Source organism: Chinchilla lanigera, unplaced genomic scaffold (assembly GCF_000276665.1).
Source record: "Chinchilla lanigera isolate Chin_1 unplaced genomic scaffold, ChiLan1.0 scaffold00015, whole genome shotgun sequence".
Taxonomy (NCBI): Eukaryota; Metazoa; Chordata; class Mammalia; order Rodentia; family Chinchillidae; genus Chinchilla; species Chinchilla lanigera.
In genome coordinates, this window is record NW_004955416.1 from 12,827,188 (window position 1) to 12,844,319 (window position 17,132).

The following is a 17,132-nucleotide window of genomic DNA, read 5'->3' on the forward strand; positions in this document are numbered from 1 at the left end:
TATATATATATATATATATATATATATGTACTTCAGAATGGAATTGCTGGGTCATATTGCAGTTGATGTTTAACCTTTGCAGGGCCTGTCCTGTCCTACTGTTTTCCAGAGTTGCTGTGCCGTTTTACACTTCCCACCAGCAGTATCCGAAGGTTCTGATTCCATGGAAGCACTCACTTCCATGATTATCTTTTTTTTAAACTAATGCCATCCTAGTATGTGGTGGTATCTCACTGTGGTTTTGATTTGCACTTCCCTAGTGACTAACAGCAAGCATCTTTGTACATATTTACAAGCCATTTGTATACCTTTAATCAAGAAATATAACTCAGATCCTTTGCTCATATTTTAATTGGGTTATTTGTGGTTTTGAGTTATAGTTTTCAAAATATATTTGAGATATGTGTTCCTTTTCAGATACATTTCAACCTTTTCTCCTCTTCTGTCATCTACTTTCTTGATGATATCCTTTGCAGAGTAAAAGTCTCAGTTTTAGATATAGTTCAATTTATCCATACTGACATTTTCCATGCAGGAATATAATAGGTCTTTTATTTGTCCAACATTCACATTATGTGTTTTAATAATGTGTTATATTTTTCTTTAAGAGTTTCTGTATATTAAAGACATTGTTTTCTTAAGCATTTTGTTTTTTAGTACATGTTTGTGCTACATAGTCCTTAAATTACCAAGCATTTATAATTAACATAATTTTCTTTAGGGTGGCATTGGGGACATGAGTTCTGAGGTTTTGTGTGGATATCATTCACATTCCTCCTTTTCTTGAAAGCTGCTTTTATTCCTACTGTTCAATGGATTTATCTTGGAGTTTCTGTTATTGTGTAGCTCGGTCCACTGTATTTGAAGGACTCAATGTGGTTAACTTTTACACTGGAAGACGGAGACACTGTCATTTCCAAATGTAGACCTTGAGATCAGAGATGTAAATTCACTTTAGAGATCAATCAGATCCCCCACCCAATTACAAAATTCCTTGCAAACAAGAAGATGATTACAGAGAGTCCCATCCACACAAGAGATTACCTGGTTGCCTGGTTCCATGAGCCAATGAGCACAGGGATGACCAGAGCATGGCTTTCTTCCCAGAGGCTGGTCTTTAGGGTCGCATGCCCTTGGTGATACCACCTGTACATTTCCATTGGCTTTCATCTGCTTGCACGTCACTTGCCGACTGTGGAACCCTTCCCCACAAGACACAGAGCACTCTGACCACACACTTGTGAACCACCTAGGAACAAAGACTACAAGGCCTTAGTAAGACTGGTATGTCAGACCTCGTGGTTGGACTTGTCAAAAGAAGGAGCTGACCTAACACTGAGGTCATTCCAGGGCTGTCACCTGTCCCCATGGGAAGGGGCAGCTGCACAGATAATTCCCATCTTCTCAAACATTCTTTGACTCAGGGGAACCACAGAGTCACTATGTGGAGAGGATCAGTATAGGGCTGGGCTAGAGTCATCTTCAGGATTAGGGAGAACGGTCACCTGTATGGCCCTAGAGGGTGTAGCTGGGGCAAAAAGAGGGGGAAATTTCAAAAAAGTAATCTTTCCTTGAAACCAAAGGGAGAAAATGTTTCTACCGTGTTTATGTGCTATTTGCTCCATAAGATACTTACATCTTATGTAATTCTTGTGTTATTTCCATTCTTACAGAGAATTAGCTCAATAAATTGGCTATGATTGCATAACTAAACTAACAATAGGGCTGGGAATGGGCTCTAGATTTATCTGACCCTAAAGTTCAATCTTTAATGATTAGAGGAGGCTAAACGTGGATGTGGATGTCTTTGAGGTATGGAATGCTTTGTTACTGAAGGTGTCCATGCTTCTGCTACGGTTCTGTGGAGCAGATCTTTCCAAACAAGCTCCATAATTACACAAGAGCTTGTGCTTGGTCACTAAATCTAATTGAAATTGAGCACTTCCTTCAGTGATAAAAACAGGGCATACACCACAATAGCAATACCTGTGATTTTGTTGCCAATGGAAATTAAAGGCATTTCCATATCACACTGCAATTATGACACACATCTCAAAACTTCATTTATATTCATACCATTTTATTTTACTTTTTTTGTGGTACTGGGAATCAAATTCAGGACCTTGCGCTTGCTAGGCAGGCACTGTGCCGCTGAGCTATCTCCCCAGCTTATGTCATTTTAAAATCAAAGTACAACTAGATGTTAGTGTGTTAAGAGACAAGCAAATCTCTTACTATATATCTCATTTAAAAAATTTTCAAGAAATATATTTCAATATAATTGGCTTCCTTGTAAATCATGGGTTTTATTTTATATATTTAAAAACCTTGCTGAGGAAGTAGCCATAGGCTTCTCATCTACCCGAGGACATCATGGCACAGAAATGTTAAAATTAAAAACCGTGATGTACAGGGATCTGGGGGACCGGGGGACCTCTATGGTCTCTAGTAGGTGGGAAAGTGTGTGACCCTATTAACCCTAGGAGTGTGAAAAGGCTTGAGAATATTTAATAAACTTTGCTGCATAGTGTGTATCCTATCTATTCTGTGAAAATCAAGAACTGACATAAAGCAGCTCTCTCAGATCCGGTTCCCTCTGTAAAGCAGTTCCCTCCGGTTCCCTTGGTCACTGTAGCATGAGCTCACCACTTTCTGAGGGGTGATTCTTAGCATGAGATCTTCCTTTGAGCAATTACAGATACTTTTCATTTAGCCACCTGTGAGTTTAATGACTATTCAGACATATGACCTGCTTCTTGTACTTATAGTCAATTTCTCTCCTTTTCTTTTCTTTTCTTTTCTTTTCTCTTTCTTTCTTTCTTTCTTTCTTTCTTTCTTTCTTTCTTTCTTTCTTTCTTTTTTTCTTCCTTTCCTTTTTTTCCTCTTTTTCCTTCTTTTGCCCACTGTTTCTTTCTCTTCTTCTCTCTCTTTCTTTCTACAGTTCTGCACATCTTGTTTATAGAACCTCAGTGCCTTTTTTGTACAGTGCACCTTGTTTATAGCACTGTAATTTTTGCTGAATGTACTCTACAGTACAGTGCTATAGCTTTATGTTCTGTTACACATCACAGTACTGTATGTAAGAGTTACACAAATAAAACCAAAGTCATCAAGTTGGCGTCCACTTTGACCATTTCTTTGCTCTGAATATTGTAATGCACATCCTATGTAAATTTCCTCATTTAGTGGCCAATTCATTTAATGACCTAGTTGTAGGAACAGAACTTGGCCATGAAATGAGGTATGGTTGTATCCTGTTGTATTTTAGGCAATTCACTAAGCATGTTGTACAAATAAACACAGCATCCATGAAAAGACAAATGTGTTCAAAATACATATTATCTCTATAATGTCTGATACTAGTGGAAAAAGTAAGCTACCTGACATTTTCTGGATATCGAGGCAAAACATACAATCTCATATTTTGCCTGTTTGGATGCAGAAGGGAGTGATGCGGAGCACAGTCATATGAGACCCACTGATCACTTATGATGCAGGCAGAACAGCTGGGCCAAAGGGCCACAAAACTTCATCAGCACACTCTTTTTATTGGGCTCACTTCTAAGGACTATTTGCTTCCAAGAGTTCCTCAGGTTATAATAAAACTGGTTCATTTGGAGGTAAATAAATTCTCAGATATAAATACATTCTTTAGAAGTGATGTTACCTTTAAAACTCTTTGATATGTAGAAATGTCTCATATCACATGGGTGCACATATTTTCTCAAGGGTTATATATACACTTCTGAACTGCAGGAAACAATTGAACAATTAATTATCACTGTTATTCTTGGCTCTGTGATTGTGCTATGTGTTTCATTTTTCTCTTACCCTCCTGGCTAGTAAGCTCCTTTACTGCATGCATACCTTATATGTCTTTCTATCCCCCTATGCATTTACTGCAGAGACAGAGCAGTGGCTCCATGAATACCAGCTTCACTGTCAAGGTTATTTGGCATTTTCAATGATTTTTAGAGTCTAGCAGGCTCATAGTTTTGTGATACCTTATGTTCACTGGTCCCTTGCAATGACCTCCAGACGCTCTTTCACTAATGAGCCTAAACAGTACATTCAAACCACAGCTTCCAGAAACATCAACCGTGAGATCAGTGTAACCTTGAAGAATGCATGGAAGCTGCTAGATGCCAGGAAAGGGCATGTGAAGCAATACAGGAATAGCTGCTGTATAGACTTGCTAAAGATCATGTCTGGATTGCATCTGTTTGGCAATCATGAGCACTGATAAGCACTTTCTGTATCGTTGCTGTATCATGAGACAGCTGGGATTTTGTGAATAACTTTTAGCCCTGCCTTTTCTGACATGGGAGGTATCAGCTGAACTCAGCTGATATGATGATTTGCTGGTAGCTGCTGTGTTTTATTTTAATGGTTATTGGAGAGGATATGTTCTTAAGAAAAAGAAATCATTTTAATTGAACTATTTTGATAATATGATGCTTAAAACAGACATTCCTTGTTTAATGACATGCCTGCTTAATGACTGTTCAGACTTAACAACCTGTCTTTTTTTTTTTTGTACAGTTCTGTTCATCTTCATTATAAAGCAGCAATGTCTACTTGTGTATAGTACACCTTGTTTATATAGTGCTGTAATTTTTGCTGATTGTACTGTAGGGTACAGTACTGTCATTTTATAGTTTTGCTATACATCACAGTACTGCATATAAGAGTTTTGGTGGTTTTTTTTTTTTTTTGGTGCCAGGAATCGAACTCATGACCTCACACTTGCCAGGCAGGCACTCTGCCACTGAGCTATATCCCCGGCCCATGCATATAAAAGTTATGCAAGTAAAAGCAATCATTAAGTTGGAGGTCGTCTGACCATTTCTTCTAAATGTTGTAATGTACATACTGTAGACATTGCCTCATTTAGCAGCCAGTGTATTTAATGACCTAGCCACAGGAGTGTAACTGGGTCATGAAACTAGAAGTATCTGTATAATGGGCACAGGAAGACATAGCAGTCAGGGTCCCCGTGATATTGACAGCCTTGGGAACAGCCCAAAGCAGCAGGTTGGCTTTCTAGTGTGACTCTGCTTCCTGCTATCCTCCAAGGCACAGGTGACCTGCTGTCCTGTGGCCATTTTTGCACAAGGGCTCTGAGCAGAGCCCTTAAGCATTCTTCTATTTTCTCATCAGAAAAATAGGGTTGGGGGCTGGGGATTTAGCTCAGCGGCAAAGCGCTTGCCTGGCAAGCACAAGGTCATGAGTTCAGTTCTCGGTACCGGAGAAAAACCAAAAAAAAAAAAAAAAAAAAAAAGAAAAATAGGGTTGATAGTTGTATCTGTTTCATTGTTTTGTATTCAGTAGATACCTCTTTGTTAATTACTTGACTGTAGATTTTGCTGTCATTTGGCCAATTATCTGCTAGGTTCTATGCTGTCCAATCATTCATTCATTCCACACATATTTATAGTATATCATGAGACAGGCATTGTGCTAAGTGTTAGGAATAAGTCAATGAGCAAAAACAGTCACAGATTTACTCTCAGGGTTCAGCCTAGTGAGCTCAGGACCTCAGCCTCGCCATGGCTTGAGCAAGTACAGCACTGAGTTCAGGAAGCAGGAATGGGTGATGGTTAAGGGCAAAGGCTCTGCAGTCAGACTGACTGTTGAAATTTTGGCTCTTGGAACTGGAGGGCCTAGGATCAGGGTGTGTTTCCTTCTGTAAGACAGAAACTAACATGTCCCTCACAGGCTACATGAAGCATTTAGGGGAAGACCGGGTAGAGAGGAAGTGCTGAACTGTATGCCACTGAGCTAAATGACCAGATGGCTGTGCCTTTAAAAGCTAGCAGCAAGCTGGCATTGTAAGAGTAATCTCACATACCTTGCGGGGCAGTCTCTGATATTGCAGGGCTGGAACCCGGCCCTTGGCTTCTGGAGGTGACCACAGAGGGCTGCACTCACTTCCTGCCCCGTGGCTGTCACACAGTGGGGTCTCTGAATGCGGGCTCCCAAGTGGCCGCAGGTGGTAGAACAATGCGTCCAGTTACCAGGTTCCCAAAAAGGCTCTGAAGAAAGGAAATGAAATGACAGCCCCCAAGTAAGAAATGATGATGGGTTGGAGAGGATATGGCCAGAGAGCACCATGAGCTATTTTCAGGTTAGCTGCCTGTCTGGTTTTTCAAGTAGCACACAGGAAAAGCCATTTCACAGTGCAAGGAGGTCCTTTAAATCTTATGCGCCTTCAGCGGACTTATTGTAATAACTCGTGGGAAATGGTGGCCAGAATGGGGTCTCTGGACCACAGCCTTGAAGAGGGGCTATTACAGGCCAGCTAGATCTGCCAGAAAACTCCAGAGAGACTTCTCCAAGTGGAGCCAACAGCACAAGGGAGGAAGGGCTCCCCAGTGCAATTTCCAAAACGTGGATCAGGCAGAGAAATGAAAGGCGATTTAGCAGAAGGAAGAGGGACCAGAAATTAAGCACTAAGGTTAAAGATGCATCTGAGTTCCATTCTTATTTTTCCATTAATTCTTCACCAAAACTTCATATTAGTGCTGAAACTGCATAAATGATTTGTCATTGAGACATCTGGAAAGGTAAAAATGGGCGTTTCCTCTGGAAAAGTAGAAGTTAACCACCTCCAGGAATTTCAAGTTTTTGTTTTAGACCCCATTCCTAATAGCCTTTCCTCTCCCTGTTGATGCTTGCTGAGAGATGAGGTAGGAAATGATGATGACAGATTTGAGTCTGATCACAGAAAGTGCCAGATTTCCCTGCAATAATCACAAGGAACAGATAGCTCCCAGCTGTGGCCACAGCACTCCCATAGAGCAGAGCAATTTCTTTAACTTATTATTTTCCAGTTTCTCCTTCTGAGTTTTGACTTTTGCACATGGCATCATTTGCAAAGCAGAACCACAAAATATAGTTTGAGTTGGACCTTCAGGGTTACAGTTTTCTTTAAAAGTTTTTTTAAAAATGGCTGTTTTATTGAGAACTCCTAGGTGACAGGGTGTGGGTGAGATGCTTTATAACCAATATTTTATTTACTCTTCCTGGTTATCTTGTAAAGTGGGTATTTTTACTTGCAGAGGTGGAGACTGAATGAGGCTAAGTGACCTATCCCAGCTCTGTCACCTGTTAAGGGGCTGCAACCCATGTATGCCTAACTCCAGATTTCTTTCCATTATGCCACATTTCACAAAGAAACCTCGACATTTCCAGGCAGAGCATATGTGCATTTCTTTTAAAATGTGTGTTTTTTATTGAAGGAGCAGTCATAATTCAAACGCTCAGATCTCAGCTGTGTGATTTTATGAGTTTTCACACCTGTATGAACTTTTGTACCTGTGATCCAAAGGAAAGAATATCATATTTTATCACCCTGAAAATGTTTCCTCTTGCTTCTTCCAATCAGCTCCTCTCCCTCCCCAGGCCATCACTTACCCTGGCTTTGCTCATTCTTGGGCTTTGTGCAATATGTACTCTTTTGCATTTGATTTCTTGCACTTAGCACGGTGTAACACTTTTGAGATTCACTCATATCATTGTGCCTACAAGTAGTTCATCCTTTTATTACTGAATAATATATCATTTGTGAATATACTACAGTTTTAAACATACATTCTCCTGTCTACAACTACTGTGAACAAGGCTGAAAAACAAGCGTGTTTTCATTTTTTATGGGTAAGCCCTTGTGAGTAGGATTTCTGGGTCAAGGGTAGATGTATGCTGAACTTCATAACAAACTGCCAAGGAGTTTTCCAAAGTGGTCTTATCTTACATACTGCTGGGAGACTGGAACCCAGTATGCCTGACTCTGGAGATCTGGAGTCAGGCATCCATGGGTTCCAGCCCCCAACAGTGTGTAAGATAAGCAGTGTATGAGAGTTTCAGCTGCTTTGCATTCTTGCCAAAATTGGATAAGGTGAATCTTTTCTTTTTCAGCTATTCTGGTGGGTGTGCACTTGCCACCTGTATACCTTCTTTTATGCATATTTATTCAAGTCTTTTTCCACATTGGTCTGTGTGTGTGTGTGTGTGCATGCACACATGCTCACTGCAAATTTGGGGACAGTTCTTTGTATAATCGAGATAGCACCTCTTCCTCAGAAATACATTCTGCCAGGATTCCTCCCTGTCTGTGGCTTGCCTGTTCATACTCATTCTCTCTCCCCTGTCCCCTGTTGCTGGGGATTGAACCCAAGCTCTTGCATACACTAAGCAAGTGCTTTACTACCAAGCTATATCCCCAGCCCTCTATTCATAATCTTAATGGTGTTTTACTGAATAGATCTTTAAAATTTTGATGAATCCCAATTTTCTTGTTTTTTGTTTTATAGTTAGTCTCACTGACATGCACACATTTGTAAAGTACAGCAGATCATATCATAACACTCCCAAATATAATCCCTTACCTTTCAGGAAAGGGGCCTCCCAAGTTTTTGCAATCTCTGGGATCCTTATCTTGACCCTCAAAATCCTGAATGATTTGGTCTTCAGCAACTCTCTGACAGCATCATGGCAGCTGTCGCCTGTGTCCATTTCTGTCCCTGGACCGCAGTAGGCTGAACTCCCATTTTATGGTCTGTACTTACTCCTCGGCCAGAAATACTCTTTCCTTGCCATTCTGCATGAACAGCTCTGTCTCACCCTTTTTTGTCTGGGCCTGCACAACATCTCCTCTGGAGCCTGCCTTCCTGCCATATTTATCTATCCCAAGCTGTCTATTCCAAGCACCATGTACTTTATCCCTCTATTTTTTTCTTTCTTACACAGGTAAATACCTCATATATATTTATGTATCTCTTTCTGGAATGCCACATCCATAAGCACTGTTCTGTTCAACACTAGGACCGGTCATATTATATATTAGTCTTTTGACCAATATTTGTTAAATTGATAAACAAGTCCCTTTGAAATGCTCAGATAGGTAACCACTGAAGGGACGTGTAAATGTGGGCATCTGCTTAGGAGGTGATATACCGAAACCAAGCATTTGTTTACTGCAAAAGCTTGACCTTCCCCAGCAGCAGGAATCACATAAATGTCATTTTTTTTCATTAGTTGACCTGAGGAAGTTCTTTTGATCTTCACATCCCATGCCACATGCAACTTTCTTGTGCCTCTGCACAACCTGCTTTCTCTAGGATGTCCTTCTTCTGCTTTCCAGAATAAACATGATGCCCTACATGAAAACTGAGTTGACAGTTCCAGAAAAGTAGAGTCTTCATTGGTGCTACCACGTACTTTGGTCACCCACTATTAGGCACCTGTTACAATGGTCCAAAATACTTGCTTACATGACTGCCTCTCTTTTAGATTGTCAGTTTCTCATGGACCCAATTATCTCTGTATCCTCAGCCCTGGGAAGAGCAAGCACTCAGCAAATATTGTTGAATGTCAGATGAAAGGATAATTGTGTATGTCATAATGGCAGCACTGTCTCTAAAGGAAGACAAGAAAAATATGAATACTTCTGGATGAGGAGCTTATAATGTGACAGATGGTTGATTGGCAGCTTAATACTATTTTCTCCTTTGTTGCTCTTGCATCTCAGGGGGTAGAAGTCTAGAGACTATGTATCCTAGAATCCCTACCTGCCAGTTATAATTTTATGGTATCTATTCTCTGAGTGAGTTATTACTCAAGGTTGACAACACTGAGATGACATAGCCATTATTGTTCCTGTACAATAACAGAGGAGTAAAATGTGAGGTTTAACAGCAGCTTCTGTGTGTCCTTCTGTGATTTACCCGCTTTAGAGCTACTAAGATCATCAGTAAAGGTCCATGATTGTTGACTTTCTGATTTTCTCAACTCCATCTTACTCCCAGGCCTTCTGAAGAATTTTGCAAGCTTGAGATACTTAGGTTAGGTTCTTCTGATCAAGCACTGATGTATGACATAGTTAATATAAATGGAATTTTTTTTTGGAAAAAGCAAACTGAAAGAACTGATTTCAAAACTCTTAGCAGGTCTTACCTCTATTAACATTTACTGAGTTGGCAATAGCCTTAAAACCAGAAAATCAATACTTATCACAAATAATGATGTACATTATACTGGAAGCTCTGTGGGCTTCCTCAGAAGTACATTTATCTAAAACACGTTTCAATATCGAAGGAATAAATTGAACCATCAGGGCTGGGGATATAGCTCAGTGGCACAGTGCCTGCCCGGCAAGCTCAAGGTCCTGAGTTTGATTCTTGGGACCAAAAAAATTAAAGGTGAAAGACAAATGTAACTTGCAATCATGACTCTCTTAATTTCTATCATTTTGTTTCAAAACCCTGTATCACTTTTAATGTGCTTGCTTTGTCTTGTTTATGTTTGTGATGTTGGTATGCTGCTACTGTTCTTTTCTTTTTTTTCTCTTACTACTCTCTTTAAAATAAATTGAACCATCAAAGACTAAGGAGCAAAAAAAAAAAAAACCTGGCCAAGTGCCTAGGAATCGTTTTACATATTGCAAACTAAGAAAATATGCAGAGGCCTTTCACTAAATTATTTCCTTTACACATGCCTCACAAACAGGAAATCTTGTGAAAGTCAAAATCCCAGACCTCGAGGCAGGGGTTCTCCTCTTGCATTGTTGCTGCTGTTGGTTCTGGTGTTGGATGCCTGGAGAACACGCTTTTTATGTCTCTTGGGAAATACAACTTTACTGCCTGGCCATCTTCGTTCTGTGAAAACAAAAAGTTAACACTCTTTTCAATTAGAAAGGATTGAATTTTCATTCCAGCGTGGGTGTTCCTAAAGACAACTATGAGGAAACACACCCTGCCAGATGGTGTGCTGCATCCCAGGATGCTCGGCCTCCTGGGGGCCTAGTGGTGGGGAGCAGGCGGGAGTGGAGTTATTCGCAGTGCTAGCATGTGGCATCTCTGCGTGCAACCAGGGTTCCTAGCCTAACTTCCAGAGTGGACAAAATGAATTCAGCAGAACTTCAAAAGAGCCTGGAGGAAGCACACTGGTCAAAGCTACCCTGCTCCACAGGAGCCTCAGGAGCTGGGCTGAGGAGCCACGCAGATGCAGAAGTGGGGATAGGAGCAGCAAGGCTCAGGCTGAAGCTTCACAGAGAGCTTGGAGAAGCCATTCAAGAGCCCAACAGCTTCCTACCTACAGTCTCAGCACGCTGGGAGGCTGAGGCAGAGGGATGCAAGGCAGAGGGTTGCAGTGAGTTACCCATATTCTGTCTCCAAAACAAACAAACAAAAACAAAAACACAAAGTAAAAAAGGGCTAAGGATGTAGCTCAGGGCAAAGGCCTGGGTTCAATCACCAGTATTGTAAAAGAAGAAGGAAAAGGAGAAGAAGGAGAGGAGAAGGGAAGGAGAGGGAAGAAGAAGAACCAACAGTGTTGGCATAGCCACTGTCAAGTCTTCTATTCCAGATGCTAGAAGATCACAGAGGCTCTCTGGGCAGAGCCATGAGGAAGTAAGTACACCCTGCCTCTCTGACAGACTGAAAGTCCATGAGGGGTAATGCAAAGACTCCTCAAAGGGGTGAGCACATATTTGGGCTCTAGTCCAATCTCTCTGTGAACCTCAGATTTCCTCATAAATGCAACAAACAAATGTTACAGCTGGGTGTGGTGGTACACACCTGTAATCCCAGCACTCTGGAAGGCTGAACAGGAGGGTTGAAAATTCAAGGCCATCCTGGATGTCTTAGTGTCTTAGCAAGACCCTGACTTAAAAAAAAAAAAAAGACAGAAGTACTGCCCTCCACCCTATGTTGCTATTATATCCCCAAAGAATTAGTGCACATCAAAGCACTTTGCACCTGACAACTACTCTAACTCCTGTCCAGGGCCCTGTAGCTGCCACCAAGCAAAGCCACAAAGGAAGTTTTTTCACATGAATTCTACAGTCTCATGCTAATTTCTCCCACTGATTTAATTTCATTCATTCATGAAGGACATATTTAACACATCTGCCTTAGATGCCTGAAATACAGGGGGAAATAACACATGATCTCTGTTGTCCACCTGTCTCAGTTGCTTTTCTTGTTGCTGAGACAAAATACCAACAACCACAAGTTAAGAGGAAAGGTTAAGTTCAATTCACAATTTGTAGAGGTTTCAGTCCATAGCGAGCTGGCTCTAAGGCAGGGTGGCAGGCAGAGGGGCATTGCAGAGAAGAAACAGTTTATGGTATGGCAGGAAAAAGGCAGCAAAGTAACAAGCAGCCAGCCTACCTTCTCTCTGTCCCTTTTATCCCACCCAGGCTACCGGTCTTTTGGGTGGTGCCACCCACAGCCAGGGTGGGGCTTCCGTCTTCAGTAAGTCCATTCAGCCTCACCCAGAACTATGCTAATTCTAATCAGTGGACTAATATAATATCACACACCTTTTATCCCAGCATCACACCCTTAATCCACATTTCCACACCCTACATCCAACCAGCTAAGAAGATGCATGCCCATCTATGAGTGCATGAGGTTTTGGCGGGGGAGGCATCTAGATATAAGCCACAACACCACTTGATTGACTTCTGTGGTTAACTCCCAACTGATTCCATGCTCCGGAGGGAAAGAGGGGCATTATTTATCCAGTCCTAAAATCCCAGCAGCGTAAATCTGTCTGGTAATAAGAGTGAGACAATCTACAGATCTTATCCCCAGAAGAAAGGAGAGGTCAGCTTCACACCCTGTGCTGGAGGCACGCTGAAATGACCGTCTCCAAGTCACAATATTGACCAACTGTTAGGAATGTTCAGACTCAGTGGGTTGATGTGCCTTATACTGCATTACTCCCCCAAGACACCAAGAGGAATATCAGGGATGGTCCCCGCCTTTGAGGGACCTATAATTTAGTTGAAGAAACAGAAATAAAAGAGGAAACAATTGTAGAACAAAATGCTACTAAGTAGTGAGGCCAGAGGATTCACACATGGGACAGGGCTTCAGTTTATCCTACAGGGTGAGGGGAATTGGAACAATGTAAGAAAGGAGTGGAGGACATTTCTCTTGAGAGAGCAGCTCTCACAGAAGGGAAGAGCATGTTGTGTGTGTACCGTGTGTGTGTGTGTGTGTGTGTGTGTGTGTGTGTGTGTATGCATGTGTTGGATCGTAGGGCTGGGAACTGTCCTGATTAGATCTAGCTTAGAACAGGTGTCAGGAGTCCGGCAGAAGTTCTTATCCCAGAGTTAGTATCCTGGGGTGTTAGGGATTGGTGCCCATTTTCCAGTGGGCTGTGGTAGCAATGGTTAAGACATTTAATACCCACTCTCTCACCTACTCTGTGAACCCAGCATCAACCAAGCTGGGCCTAGCTGTGCATTTATTGTCAGGAGCCTGGGAGGAGCCATAAGAACTTAGTGCTTACCAAGCAAGTGTAGTGTGAATGCTGCCGCCGCCTTTCCAAGGGCATTGGTGCCTGTGCAGATGTAGGTGCCTTCATTTTCAAGGGAAGCATTCTGCAGCAACAGGGACCCATTGAAGAGCAAGGAGACATTGTCACTTAGAGAGCTTCGTCTCTTCATCCAAGTTACAGTGGGCTGAGGGACACCTTTGGAACAAAAGCAAATATGACAGAGACATTCCTTTAAGAAAAGGGCCGCAGAATCACGTGAAAAATACCAGTTAGTGTTTTGACCATGAGTCAGCAAGTGGGTCTAATCACACATAATAGGAAAAATGGCTATTACTATTTTTATAGCTCCTCTATGACATCCAAGCAGGACTGTCGCTACAGCAAAGGGCTTAGGTCTATGGCATATCTGATCTGTTGATACATGAGTTAGGGAAGAGGAGTCAGAGTGGGTTGGCTCTGCACTGCAAGGGAAAGAATTCTGAGTCAGACAGGGTTTTGGGGTGGCGGCTGGAAGGAGCCAGTGAAGTTGGGGGTGTGGAGGCACAGTCCCCAGAGAGATTGCTACCCGAAAGCCTTCAGAAAAAAAATAACTGCTGCAAGTCTTTCTTTAAGTGGTCTGCCATGCCTGATAATGAAGCTCCTCCTTGAAGAAGAATACACAATCTTCAAAGAACAGATTTTGTTGATTCATGATTTGTAAAAGGGTAATTTCAGCGCAAAAAAAAAACAAGTATTGAGTTTAAATGTGAGTCAGTACCATGAGGGGCAGAAACTAAGTAACATCACAGGGGCCAGGACGGGGGGGGGGGGCATGATGGGTTGGAACGATTTATTCTCCCCCATCTTGATCAGTCTTTGCACTTTACCAGACTATGGTGTTTGAAGCTCAGAGGAATTTCATTTGATTCTTAAGTCTCTGCTATCACTCCAGGGAACTGGTTTTGATAGTGTCCTCGTCTGTGCTGAGACCAGAGCAATGCAGGAAACATAAGATGGCTTTATGACAAAAAAAAAAAAAAAAAGATGGCACCACTATTATCACGACATGTGCATAGTCCAAGAAAATGGTGATGCTTTGACTTGCAGCTACTCTTCTTTCCCTGGGCGTGGCCATTGTTAGCTCTGCCTCACAGTGGAGGAAGCTGCTAAACCTTTGAACTTCAGATCTGGCCCTTCTGTCCATCATGCCACGTGGGTTATTCAAGTCTCATAGGACAGTTATTGTGGTGCATTAGAGAAAATGATCTACTGAGAGATGCTTACATGTGCTTGTAGAAACCAAAGACTGATGACAGCACTGAAGTATTGCCAAAAATCTCAAGGTTAGAAAATCTCATGCTCACAAAGGAGGAGGAAATCATCTATGAGTTTGGGAACCTCTGACAGTCACTTTAGGGTTCAGCTGTCTTAACTGTAAAAGGAATCTGAAATACAAGCTGGAATTTCACTACTTTCAGGAGTCTAAGATGGTTGCCCTTGGGACATTTTGTTCTTAATCTTGTGGCTTTGTACATGATCTGAGTGTGACAGGTGGAATTCTAAAGATGTTACCCTAAGATTCTCATCCTCTGGCTATACTATCAAAATAGTAATCTAAGTACTGGTGTGAAGGGGTTTTGCAGATATCACTAAGTTTATCAATCAGCTGATCTGAAAAGGGAAATGTTATGGCTTGTCTAGATTTGTGTGTAGATTTCCCCCAAAGACTCACGCAGTCATGGGGGACTTTTCAGAGATGGCTGAATCTAGAGTGTGTGCTGCTGGGATCAGGATCAAGGATGTGTGATTAGTAAATCAGTCCACTGATTGGTTTGGCATTGTTCTGGCTAGGATTATGGTGTGAGTGCCCCAGGGTGGGTAGCCTGCATATAATATAAGGAACAGAAAGAGTTTTGTCTCCTTCCCTTGTTGCTTTTGCTGTCTTCCACTACCATGAACTGTTTCTCCCCTTTAATTCCACCCTGCCTTGGAGCCAGCCAATCACAGACTGAAACCTTTACATGTCATGAGCTACAGTAAACCTTCCTTTCTTTAACTCTGAGTGTTGAGTATTTTGTCTCAGCTACAAGAAAAGTAACTAAGACAGGGGAGATGATCTGGGTAAGCCTGACGTAACCCTATGTGTGCTAAAGTCAGCAGAGGAGCACAGATGTGGACGGAGAGATATGAAGAAGGAAAAAGCAGGAGAGATGAACAGGAGAGGTGTTTGGAGGGAGAAGACATGTGCGAAGGACCTGTCAATCACTGCTGATGCAATGTGTAAGCAAGTGGAAACTGAAGTGCAAAAATGCAGGAGGTGGATCAGACAATACCCAAAGGAACTTGAAGGCATCCCCACCAACACCCTCATCTAAGCCTCTGACAGGCTGTGCAGAACACTCAGCTCAGCCACACTCTACCTACCTACACGGAGAACTATAATGTGACATGTTGATGTTTGAAGCCTCCAAGTTTCTGGCAATTCATTACAGCAGCAACAGAAAACTAATATGTTGACTGATATTACAGATTGTTAGGAAGACTAGGCCAGTCCTAAATAGTTAGAGGGATGCTCCTGAGATCTCAACCCATGCAGTTTGACCCAGACTTTTCCTAACCTCTACTGACATAGATCTAACCTATTTCTTAATGAATTTATTTCTAACCATCATATAGTTGCTATTGCTGTAACAAGATTTTAAAAAATAATTTAAAAACTAATTTAAAAAATTTTGAAAATGTAGTTGTTTATTGCTAACAGAAAAGCTCTAACCATGTATTTATCTTCAGCCATCTTACTGAATGGCTTATTTTTTTATTTTTATTTTTTTATTATTTTAAAGAGTAAAAGAAGGATAACACAGTAATGGGGGCCTTACCAAATTATAGACAAAGTGGTAGGAAATTATCAATGGTCATTGTTTTACATATTGTTATCTACAAGATAGTTTTCTCAGGAAAACAAATAGACAAATAATAGTGAGTTAAGGACAAAAGTGGTAGGTTATTATCAATGGTTGTTGTACTATACTTTGGTATCTTCAAAGTGGTTTCTAAAGAAAATAAATAGAGCTATACATGAGTGACCAATTGAATATTCATTGACTATTCTCAATGGTTGTTGTAGGAAACACATAGTAGTAAACATACATCCATTTACAAAATAGCATAGGAACAATACAAACACTACAGAGTTATTTAAGTAGCTTTTCAACTGATTTTCTTATGTGTATGTGGTTTTATTTTTTCTTTTCTTTTCCTGTCATTATATTGGACTGCACTGAGCTATGTTCTCCAACTTTTTATATTTTGAGACAGTATCTTACTAAATTGCTAAATTACCTAGCTTGGGCTCAAACTTGTAACCCTTCTGCCTCTCCCTCCTAGAGTGCTGGGTTACAGGCACAAACAAATATACTGGGCTGTATGTGTGTGTATGTGAGTGTGCGTGTGTGCATGTATGTTTTAAGGTAAGCAGACTGACGATTTTATCTCTTCTTTTTAAATATTTATACTTCTGTATTTTTTCTTGTCTTACACTATTAGATGGTATCTCTAGAACAATACTGAGTAATAACAGCTATAGTAGGTGTTATAAACTGAAAATTTATGGCTCTCTAAAATCATATGTTTAAACCTAATCCACAATGTCCAGTAAGGATAGATTGTGAATCCTTGAATATGTAAGAACTTTTTCTCTTCTTTGCACCAAGAAATGCAGCATTTCTGGGAACAGAGCAGAACTGTATTTGGAGAGGGGGCCTTTGGGCCATTACTAGGTCATGAGGGTGGGGTCCTTGTAAAGGGGATTAGTGCCTGTATTAAGAAGCCCCAGAGAGCTCTCTTATTTCTTCCACCATATGAAA

At 41.2% G+C, this 17,132-nt stretch overlaps 1 protein-coding gene across 4 annotated transcripts in view; it reads right to left on the minus strand.

Annotated features, from left to right (window-relative positions):
* The window catches only part of Adamtsl3 (ADAMTS-like 3), a 314,808-nt gene that overhangs the window by 9,035 nt on the left and 288,641 nt on the right, over positions 1 to 17,132 (minus strand). For all 4 annotated transcript variants that reach the window (XM_013512536.1, XM_013512537.1, XM_005381454.2 and 1 more), the window contains exons 24-27: positions 13,300 to 13,482; positions 10,536 to 10,655; positions 5,852 to 6,035; positions 1,045 to 1,249 (exon numbers count right to left, since the gene is read on the minus strand). In XM_013512536.1, coding sequence (XP_013367990.1) covers positions 1,045 to 1,249; positions 5,852 to 6,035; positions 10,536 to 10,655; positions 13,300 to 13,482 — 692 coding nt within the window. The remainder of the gene's footprint in view (positions 1 to 1,044; positions 1,250 to 5,851; positions 6,036 to 10,535; positions 10,656 to 13,299; positions 13,483 to 17,132) is intronic.